Consider the following 12106-nt stretch of genomic DNA (forward strand, 5'->3'; position numbering starts at 1 on the left):
CCCCGAAACAATTGTCCTGAAATAATTTTTAAACCTTAAACCAAAAATACCACCTGAAGTCTTCTTAAAACCAAGAAATACTTTAGCTTAACTAGTAAAGATACCTGCCTTTAGCACTATGCTCTTTTCAGAACTATCTATATGGGATCAAATTGATAACAGCAACTCAAAAGATTAGATAGGAAACTTCGGGGGCTGTCAATTTATGTTAATGAAAGAGGGACAACTCAGAAAAAGAGGGTGAGAATGGATACACAACTCAAAGAATGTAATCAGTATCACTAAATGCTACATGTAGGAACTGTTGAATTGTTGTACATTTTGCTGTGTATATTCTCAACAAATAAAATTATATACATATAAAAATAAAAGAATGGTTGTACTAATTTATATGCCTATCAATGGTGTAAAACTACTAGTAATTCTCCATTTTGCCTAATTTTGAATTATCAAACATTTTTTAATTTTTTGAATTCTAATGGGTAAAAACTGTTTTTTCCTTTTTCCTTTCTATGCCCCTGATTGCTAGTGGGTATGAACATCTTTGCATATGTTTATTAACAATTTGTATTTCCTCCTCTATCTTGCCCATTTTCCTCTTAGGTTTTCTTTTCTTGATGAATTATAGGAGTTCCTTATAAACAGTGGTGTGTAAACATCTCTTCTCGATTTCACATTCAATGACGTGGTTAACTTGAAATTGGCCATGATGGGAGTATTTATATCATGAAAATCTTCAAAAACTGTACTCTCCAACCCCTCTGTACCCCCAGCCAGGTTTTAAACATTTACTAGTATAACACTGCTTATATTATTTTGAATTCTAATCTTTTGTCTGTTACTTGTCCCAGTGGCTTCCTCTTAGCCAATCATTTTCAAGGTTTCTGCACTATTTGACACCGTTACCCATTCACATTTAAATTTACCTTATTTGACTTCTACTACACCAGACTTTTCCTAGATTTTTCTACATCTCTACTTCATCTTCTATCACCATTCCAACAAAGTTTCCATTCCAAACAGCTCAACTATACTCAGAATTGATGCTGATGACCTCCAAACTTAAGAGCTTTAATCTCACCACACCACCTCCATTACTCTCTCGTATTTCTGTATGCCTAGTAGACAGTTTCCCTTTTATGTTTCACCATAAATGCAAACTCAAAAGGTCTAAAACCAGGAAAGAACTGTTACAATTAAAAAATAAAATCAAAAGATGCACTTTGGAAAGGACATATCCAGAATTTCTAATACTATGATAATCTTATTGAGTGGTTTATTACTTAAAAGTCCTTTCTTTACAAAGATGCCTTTACTTAATCTTGACACCAGTAGTCAGGTGATCCCATTACATATGTTAAGAAGTGAGGTATATTGAACTTACAAAGTCAGCAAAATAAATGCCTGATTCATAAATTTCTAATCCTATTTCATTGTTCATGGTAATTCCCATTTATAATAAATGCTGAGAAATTTTTTTTTTCACTCAACAGGGCTTAATATTTATAATAGCTTAGACAATAAAGTGACTTGTGATCCCGTTTCACGTAAAAATAAAAAGAGAAAAACAATTTGTACTACTGTGGTAGGCAGATGCTAAAATGGCTCCTGATGGTCCTCACCACCTGGTATTCACACCATTTTATAATTCCCTCCTTGAGTGTGTGCAGAACCTAGTGAACAAAATACGGCAAAAATGATAGGACATCACTTCCAAGACTAGATTACAAAATAGTGGACATCTGCCTTGCTTTACCTCTGGATTTTTTCACTTCTTGCTCCGATGAGCCCAGTTGTCATGTTGTAAGCTGCCCTCAAAAGACATCCACATGGCAAGGAATGGAGGCCAACATCTCTCTAGATAACACAGTGAAGAACTAGAGCCCTCAACTAACAGATCACGAGGAACTGAATTCTGCCAACAATCACGTAACGAGCCTAGAAGCAGATCCTTCCATAGCTGGGCCTTGTGATGACTACGGCCCAGGCCAGCATTTTGACTGTAGCTTTGTGAGAGACCCAGAGCTACATCATGCCCAGATTCATAACCCACAGAAGCTGTGAGATAATAAATGTTGTTGCCTTAAGCCATTAAATTTTGGGGTACTTTGTTATAGAGCAACAGGTAACTAATACAGCTTCCTATGTGTTAGCTATAAGATGATGATGTGTCCTAATGTTTCGCCACTCAAGGCCTGTCCATGGACTAGCAGCATCAGCATCACCCAGGAGTCTGTTAGAAATAAGAACTGTCAGTTTCCACCCCAGATTTGCTGAATCAGCATCTACAGTTCAGTAAGATTCCCAGGTGATAAGTATGTATATTCAAGTTTAAGCAGCACTTTGTGTGTGAAGGATTGCTTTTATATGGTCTTTCTCACCACAGCCTTGTAACTCCTACCAAATGATTGAGTGGGACTGTGCAAATCAGGGGCCTGTGGCCCACCAAGGGGACTGGATAACTCGCTAATAAACAAATAAGGTGCATGACACCCTTGTTGGGGTGGGACCGTACAAATAAGGTGTACGGAACTCTAGTGAGGGGATTGGTCAGTTATGCTATCCCCCACTAGGCTTACAATGAGCCATGCCAGAGGTGGAAAGGAGGGGACCTGAAAACCACCAAGAAGAAGAGCTAGCAGCGGCGTGTGTCCTTTGGACCCGAATTCCTGCGCTGAGGGCCTCCTGTATTTTGAATTGTAACCTGTTACTTCCCTAATAAACCCCATAATCATGAGTACTGTCTCGGAGTTCTGTAAGGCCACTGCAATGAATTATCACACCCAGCAGAGCAGTAGAGAGTGCCGTGGGAGGGATGGTGTCAGAATTGATAAAAAGCTTGGAGAGAGGAGGCGTGTCTGCCCTCTGCCTCATAGGGATCAGCCTTGGGTTGTTGATAAAAAAAACCAAAACCAAACCCAGTGCCGTTGAGTCGATTCTGACTCATAGCGACCCTACAGGACAGAGGAGAACTACCCCATACAGTTTCCAAGGAGCACCTGGCAGATTCGAACTGCCGACCCTTTGGTTAGCAGCTGTAGCACTTAACCACTACGCCACCAGGGTTGTTGATGCTGATAATGGTTCTCCTCCCTCCTTGTGAAGTTAGATGAGGAGGTCTGATGACTCCGCCACTCTGTTTTTTACACTTTCCTCGAAGATCCTTCAGTCACCTAAAAAAATAATTACTGGCTCTTTTAACTTTTAAGTGAGAACAGGAGAGTTCTGCTACCATTTAGGATATGGAAAGCCAGGTAAGAATATTATTCTTATCCTAACAAGAAAAATTCAAAGTAATCTACAAAATCATAATTTTTTATGAGTCTATCAGATACTTTTTTTTTTTTTTTATCAGATACCTAAGGCCAAAGGGCAACTAAATGAACTGAACTCTACAGCGTGACGAGGCTCTCTGAGGAAAGATAGAACATAGGATCTGATTCACCTTTGGCAGGGCATGAAAGAAGTGGCAGCCATTATAAAAAAAAAAATAGCCTGAATTTTAACAAATTCTTAAAAGCCAAGTGTGAGCAAGCATGACAATTTAGAATCCCTCGTATTCCCAGACATGGAGGAAGAGTCTGCACCCACTTGCCAGCTCTTTACTGTGGGCCTCCATCAGGTGCTCAAGAAGGCTGTTGGCAGGACAGTAGACCTAAGGAGAGGTAGGTACTCTTGAAGATATACAGGGTGATCCACAGAACCTTCCAAAGTTTGAGGCTGCAGAAGGGATATCAGGTAAAGCTCATCCATGTTCCAAACCCTGCATGAGCCCAAGTCCTTCCTGTGAGGACAGTCATAAAACCTGCCTGCACCTGGGACTCTTCTCCAATAAGAAGCAGAATCTGTCTGCCGCTGAGAGAGAGGTAAAATACCCTTAACACCCCAGTTCCAGGGAAAGGATGGCTGCTGCTGGGAGAAGGACAAAACCCAGCTAATCCCACACTTCACTAACAACGAGGAAAGGGGCAGAAAATCTCCTTGTGTCCACATCCTCAAGTGATACAAAGCAGAGATCTGCTGCCACTGGGAAAAGGATTGGCCACTCACCTTTACTCAAGACCTTCTACTGAAACTAGGCAGAGTTCACCCACCATGATGGGAAGGGGCAGAAAATTGGCCTGAGCTCTAGTGCAGTGCCGTCCAATAGAACCTTCAATGATGATAGAAATACTCTCTGTCTGTGTTGTCCAATACACTAGCCACTAGCCACATGTGGACATTTGGCTATTGAGGAGTGTAGCTCTAGACTCTACACTGAGTAAAAGGTGGCGACTGACCCTAGGGGAGTCAGGCAAAGCCATACCTTTGAGGCACAACCATACAAAGCCTGCTTAGGATTAAAGCAGGAGAAGCAAGAAACCCACTCTACCCCACAGAAGCCTTGCATACAGTAATAAGCAACAGAAGTCTATTGCTGTGAGAGAGGCAAGACCAGAGAGAGACCCTACTTTCCTCCCACCCCCAACTGTGGCACAAGCTGAATGGAGCAATGGTGAGAAAAATCATCAGACGCTTCAGGCCTCACATTAAGTACAAATGGTGGCAGTTCATCTTTGCAGGAATTTGGAGCCTGTGGTACACTGAAGGTAACTATGGCAACTACGAAACTCAAGCCCAGTTCGATTACTAACTAGATTAATCCATACTTGTCCACACTAACAACTGACAGAAGAGGCATGCCAGATTTCTAGGTGAAAAATACTTAACTCAGTCTCTGCTGTTCTTTTACAAACGATGTCTGACATTCAATCCAAAATTACAAAATTCACGCAAAAACATGAAATAAAACAGCCAACAAAAATAGACCTACAAATGGACCGGATGTTGAGACTACTGCACAGACACTTTAAAATAGCTATGATTAATATCTTACGGCATCTAGTGTGGAACTTTAGCAAAGAGATGTAAACTACTAAAAAAAGAAAATGCTAGAAATGAAAAATGTGACAAAGTTTTTTATTGGGCTTATCGCAGAATGAACACAGCAGAGAAAAAAATGAACCTTAATAAAGGTCAAAAGAAACTATTCGAACTGCAACAAAGAGAAAAAAGAGTGGGGAGAGAGAGTGCATTCAAGAGGTGGGACAGCAGCAAATGGTCTAACATATTTTTACTTGCAGTCACAGAAGGAGAAAAGAGAACGAGGCAGAAGTAATATCTGAAGAGATAACTGGTAAGAGACAACAAACCACAGATCAAAGAACCTCTGAGAAGCCAAAGCAGGATGAATATAAAGAAAAACACACTGAGGCCCATCATAGTCAAATTGCTGAAAGGCATTGGTAAAGACAAAATCTTTAACAGAGTTAAAGAAAAAAAAAAATTACATGCAGAGGAACAAAGATAAGAATGACAGTTCATCAGAAATTATCCAAGCCAGAAGATGTACTGTAAGAAAAACCTGTCACAACCTCTTCCCCCAAAACAGGTAAAAACACCTTTCAAGTACTGAAAGAAAAAACCTATATACTCTCTTCCCCCAAAACAGCTTTAAAAAAAAAAAAAAAAAATCCATTATCAGCAGACCTGCACTCTAAGAAATGTAACTTGTCTAAGCAGAAGGAATTGACACCACAGAGGGCATCAGGGGTCAGCAAACATTTTCTCTAAATGACTGGATAATAAATATTTTAGGTTTTGCAGGTCATAAGGTCTCTGTTCCAACTACTTCTCTTTGCTGTGATAGCACCAGAGGAACCAAAGGCAATATGCAAACAAATGGATATGGCTGTGTTCCAATAAAACTTTATTTACAAAAGCAGGTGGTGGGTTGGATTTGGCCTGCAGGCTTTAGTTTGCCAACCCTTGATCTACACAAAGGAATGAAGAACACATAGAAATGGTAAAAATGGTATTTTTTATTTTAATCTCTTTAAAAGTAAAATCGGTTGCTTGAAGCAAATGTAACAATGTATCATAGGATTTGTAATATGCATAGAAGTAAAATGTATGGTAATGATAGCAAAAAGGATGGAAGGGAAAAGTATACTACGGTATAATTATTATAATATACATGAAGTGGTACATCATTTGAAGGTAGACTAAGATGTAAACCGAAAACCTTATATCAACCACTAAAAACAAAAAACGTTAAAGACCTATAGCTAATAAGTTAACACTAGAGATAATACTGAATCTTAAAAAATACTGAATCCAAAAGAAGGCAGGATAAAGGGAAAAAGGATAGAGCAAAAAAAAAAAAAAAAAACCAGCAAGATGATAGATTTAAACCCAACCATATTAATTACATTAATGTAAATGGTCTACACTCCAATTATAAATCAGAGACTGTCAGACTGAATAAGTAAGAATGATATACTGAAATACCTTTAAGAACACTACAGAAACTAGGAATAGTAAATTGGGATATTAAAAAGACTAATTTACGTATCTAGCGTAGACTAAACATAATTCTATTAGATTTATATCAACACTTCAGAAATTTTGAAACGTCCGAAATGAAAGCAAATGATGAATTCATGTAATTAAGATCAAACTGAAGTAATCTGACTGAACTGTCTTAACTCCCTTGATTTCCCCGCATTTTCAGTGCTCCATGGCTACATGCCCCCACCTCACCAAATATAGCAATGTTTATAAACACTGACCTTGCCATGGCTTCTTTCCACTTTCTGAAAACATTTATTCAGGGACAGATTATGACGAACAGAATTCTTCCAGCCTGTTGGTGCAGTAGCGAAATATGGGAAGCGGTCCAGAATCCAGCTATAAATTTCCTTGACGGGCAAACATTTGTTTGGAGAGTGTTCAATAGCCATATAAATAAGGAGGCTAAAGGAGTAAGGGGGCTTTGAAGTTGCCGATTTTTTTTCGGGGTCCTGGTAGCGCGACGGTTCAAAAGGCGGCACATCATCTCCTTCTATGTCATACAGTGGACTAACAATAGGAAGACCCTCACTTCCCAGGCTGAAGTTGGTAAGAAGATTGGTGCTTTCGTGAAGCCAGTTCAAGTTTGTGAGTTCATCATCCGCTGACTCACTGTCCACTAGAGTGGCCTTTGGCCTGGCAGCATCGACAGCTTCAGGCAAGCTTCCCATTTTGTAAATCTGGCTTAATCCTGCAACCTTTTCAGCTCCTGGGGTTTCAGCTCTCTTCTCTGGTGTCATTCCAATTACTGGACCCATTGACTCTTATAACTCTGCAACAAAGGAAACAATTATCAATCAATTGTAATTCTTAAGATTCGTAACCTCTGGGAAGACGAAAATACATATTTAAATATTCCCAAATCAGAGAAATTATGTGATCAATTTTCCACATAATACTTAGGCACAATATTTGCGTAACAAAAACACTAATGGTTACAAGAACAGAACTCATTTCATACTATTTGAAATGGCTGTAAATACAATGCACTATCATAGCACCAAATGTATGGTTGTTATTAACAAAACTAAATTACATATTTTAAATATTTAGTAAAGTACCTAGCCCACAGTAATCGCCTATTAAGCATAGCTATTATTATTAAAAGTAAAGAGACAATTTCTTTGAATTATAAGATTTTATAATCTAAAAATCTTAAGGATCTATGATCTAATAGCCATACATATGGCACAATCATAAAAATAACTAAATTTGAAATATTCTTTAAACAATAACTCCAAATAAATCCCTCAAAACTGAAATATTTATCCAAAAAAGGGATAAATTCTTTCTCAAATCTTTATAGTACACCATATTAAAAAAGAGATAACATTTCTTATTTCACTAAATTCATTATCAGGTACATTAAGCCTATTATGAGTTCATTATTTCTTTTGTAAACTCCAGTATCTTTAACTCTGTATCCTATATTATCTCATCCAGCACTGGCACGGAAAGGCTGATAGTCTACTTTCTCTCAGGGAGGTTTGAACTATCACTGTATTTTCAAGGAGAAAAATATCTGTTTTTAAACTATCCTTTTTTATTTTAGCTTTGTCAGAGACTTTTTTTGCTTTCTTTTTAAACATACTTCACTTCAAAAACATGTCATGGAAAAATAACCAGAGAGCAAAGTGACAGAACTAATGTGTTATTTCATTCATTTTCAATGGTTCATTAAGACATCTCATCTTTGAATTCAACGGAAAACCTCCGAAGTCCTGTCCAATCTACTCATACTTACATAATTGAAGTAAGGGGAAATATCTCCAGAGTCGTATTTTACTTAGAACATAGCTGGCAGGTTACTCTCATCTGTGACTAGTAATCTACTACTAGATGTAGTCTCAGAACACTCCATTACCAATAGCATTAGCTAATATTTTTTTGGGCCAGTCACTGTGCTAAACACTTGACATACTGTATCTTAATTAAGCATCAATTAAGCCCTATGAACTAGGCATTATTATTAACCTAGTTTTACAGATGAGGAAAATGACTCAGAGAGGTTAAGCTGCCTGTTTAAGGTTATGTGGCTAGTAAATAAACAGAAAAGCCAGAGTTTAAATCCAGGCTGACTGACTTCAGAGCCTACACTCTTAACTACTACCATAACCAGGCAACAGTACACATATATCACCTATGAGTAACCAATGACAATAATCCAATCCATTTAAAATTTTAACACTGTTCTCTCCACACTCAGTCCTTATTCCTGTTATCTACACACACACACACACACACACACACACACGTCACCATGAGTAGGAATCAACTCTATGGCAACAGGTTTGGATTTGTTGTTTTTTAATTCCACCTAAGATCAGGAACAAGACAAAGATGCCCACATTCACCAATGCTATTTAAAATTGTACTGAAAGTTCTAACCAGAAAATTAAACCTCCCCCAAAAAACTACTGCTGTCAAGTTGATTCTGACTCACCGTGACCCTACAGAAAATTACCCAAGAAAAAGAAAAAAAGGCACCCAAATTGAAAATGATGTAAAACTATCATTATACACAGATAACATGATTCTATATATACAGAAAATCCCAAAGATGCCCCCAAGAAAGCTGCTAGAACTAATAGACGAATTCAGCAAAATGCAGGGTTTAAGACCAACACACAAAAATCAGTTGTGTTTCTATACACTAGCAATGAACAATCTGAAAAGGAAATTAAGAAAAACAATGCTATTTACAATAGCATCTAAAATAATAAAATACAAGTATAAATTTAACCAAGTAAGTGAAAGATTTATGCACTGAAAACTATAAAACACTGCTGAAAGAAATTAAAGGAGACCAGAATAATTGGGAAAACATCCCGTGCTCATAGACTGGAAGACTTAATTGTGTTAAGATGTTTTTACTACCCAAAGCGATCTACGGATTCAATGCAATTCCTACCAAAATTCCAGCAGCCTTTTTTGCAGAAATGGAAAAATCGATCCTTTAATTCATGAGGAATTGCAAAGTGCCTTAAATAGCCAAGACAATCTTGAAAAATAACAAAGTAGAAGGAACATGCTTTCCAAATTCAAAATGCACTAAAAACTCCAGTGGTCAAAACAGTGTGGTACTAGTACAAGGATAGACATATAGACCAATAGAATAGAACTTAGAGTCCAAAAATGAACGCACACACACACACACACACACATATATATATACACACACAGCTAATTGATTTTTGACAAGGGGGCCAACTCCATTCAATGGGGAAGAAGAGTTTCTTCAACAAATGGTGTTGGGACCACTGGATCTCCATATGCATGAACCCCTACTTCTACCACATATAAAAATTAACTCAAAATGGAGCAAGGGCCAAAATATAAACGCTAAAGCCATCAAACTCTTAGAAGAAAACAGAGAGGTAAATCTTTAATACCCTGTATTTGGCTACAAATTCTTAGATATTCTTAGCATAAGCAACAAAAGAAAATACAGATAAATTGGTTTTCATCAAAATAAAGTTTGTAAATGAAAAGACATTATCAAGAAAGTGAAAAAATACTCTAAAGGAGAAAAAAAAATGGAAAATATGTATCTCACAACAGTTTAACATCCAGAATATATAAAGGACTTCTACAACTCAACAAAAAAAAGACAAACAACACAAAACATTGGACAAAGAGCTTGAACAGACATTTTTTCCAAAGGAGATAAACAAATGGTCGATAAGCACAAAAAGATGCTCAACGTCCTTCGTTATCCGGAAGATGTAAAACCACAATGACATACCACTTCACACCCACTAAAACCTGTAGCCAGTGAGTCAATTCTGACTCACAGCGACACCCACTAGGATGGCTATTATAGAAAAATAACAACAGAAAATAACAAATGCTGGCGAGGATGTGGAGAAATTTAAACCTTCATGCATTGATGGTGGGAATGAAAAATGGTACAGCTGCAATAGAAAACAGTTTGGTGGTCCCTCAAAAAGTTAAACAAAGCATTACCCTAGGAGTCAGTAATTCCACCCTTGGGTTTATACCCTAAAGAAATGAAAGTAGGCAGGGGTTTGGGACCCATGGTTTCAGGGGACATCTAAGTCAATTGGCATAATAAAGTCTATTAAGAAAACATTCTGCATCCCACTTTGGAGAGTGGCGTCTGGGGTCTTAAACGCTAGCAAGCAGCCATATAAGGTGCATCAATTGGTCTCAACCCACTTGGATCACAGGGGAATGAACACCAAAGACACAAGGTAATTATGAGCCCAAGAGACAGAAAGGGCCACATAAACCAGAGGCTACATCAGCCTGAGACCAGAAGAACTAGATGGTGCCCAGCTACAAGGGATGACTGCCCTGACAGGGAACACAACAGAGAACCCCAGAGGGAGCAGGAGAGCAGTGGGATGCAGACCCCAAATTCCCATAAAAAGACCAGACTTAATGGTCAGACTGAGACTAGAAGGACCCTTGACGTCATGGTCCCCAGACCTTCTGTTAGCCCAAGACAGGAACCATTCCCATAACCAACTCTTCAGACACGGATTGGACTGGACTATGGGATAGAAAATGATACTGGTGAAGAATGAGCTTCATGGATCAAACAGACACATAAGATTGTGTTGGCATGTCCTGTCTGGAGGGGAGATGAGAGGGTAAAGGGGGCCGGAAGCTGACTGAATGGACTCGAAAATGGAGAGTGGAAGGAAGGAGTGTGCTGTCTCATTGGGGGGAGAGCAATTAGGAGTATATCAAACAAAAAAAAAAACCAAACCCAGTACCGTCGAGTCAATTCCGACTCATAGCGACCCTACAGGACAGAGTAGAACTGCCCCATAGAATTTCCAAGGAGTGCCTGGCGGATTCGAACTGCTGGCTCTTTGGTTAGCAGCCGCAGCACTTAACCACTACGCCACCAGCTTTTCCCTAGGAGTATACAGCAAGGTGTATATATATACATTTTTGTATGAGGGACTGACTTGATCTGTAAACTTTTACTTACAGCACAATAAAAATTAATTAAAAAAAAAAAGGAAATGAAAGCAGGAACTCAGATACTTGTACACCAATGTACATTGCAATATTATTCACAATAGCCAAAAGGTGGAAACAACCCCCCACCCAGCAAAAAAGAAAAATAATGGTTGTGGATGAGTGGATTCCAACTCATAGCGACCCTACAGAAAAGAGTAGAACTGCCCCATAGGGTTTCCAAGGAGCACTTGGTGGATTCGAACTGCTGACTTTTTGGTTAGCAGCAGCAGCCCTTAACCACTGCGCCACCAGGGTTTCCAGAAACTACCTGAGTGTCTGTCAATTGATGAATGGATAAATAAAATGTGGCATATACACACAATGGAACATTAAACAGCCATAAAGAGAAATCAAGTTCTGATACATGCTACCACATGGATGAACCTTGAAAACACTTTACTGAGTGAAATAAGACAGATACAAAAGGACAACTATTGTATGGTCCCACCTACGGTGTTTTTACACAAATAACGCATACCTACTTTGTTTGCCAACCACGCCCCCTGCCCATGAGGTATTTTCAGAAACACCACTACTGTAATTTTTTTTTACATGCTGCTGTAACAAAATCACCATAGCACTTACAAAAATACCTTATGCGGGGATGGGTGTGGCTGGTAAACAAACATAGAAAGTGCGCTAAGAAAGTTATTTGCCTAAGAATTCTACTAATAAAATACGGCCAAAATTATAAACCGGACTGAGTTCATTATTCGAGTTT

General features: G+C 38.5%; 1 protein-coding gene across 4 annotated transcripts in view; it reads right to left on the reverse strand.

The window, feature by feature from the left end:
* FOXN2 (forkhead box N2) overlaps window positions 1-12106 on the reverse strand; it is a 67238-nt gene that overhangs the window by 19533 nt on the left and 35599 nt on the right. For all 4 annotated transcript variants that reach the window (XR_010319471.1, XM_064277124.1, XM_064277123.1 and 1 more), the window contains one exon: window positions 6612-7162. Coding sequence is in view for 3 of the 4 variants with exons in the window: in XM_064277124.1 (XP_064133194.1) it covers window positions 6612-7148 (537 nt within the window). In the remaining variant the exon portion in view is untranslated. The remainder of the gene's footprint in view (window positions 1-6611; window positions 7163-12106) is intronic.

The sequence above is a fragment of the Loxodonta africana genome, chromosome 26, assembly GCF_030014295.1.
Source record: "Loxodonta africana isolate mLoxAfr1 chromosome 26, mLoxAfr1.hap2, whole genome shotgun sequence".
NCBI classification, from domain to species: domain Eukaryota; kingdom Metazoa; phylum Chordata; class Mammalia; order Proboscidea; family Elephantidae; genus Loxodonta; species Loxodonta africana.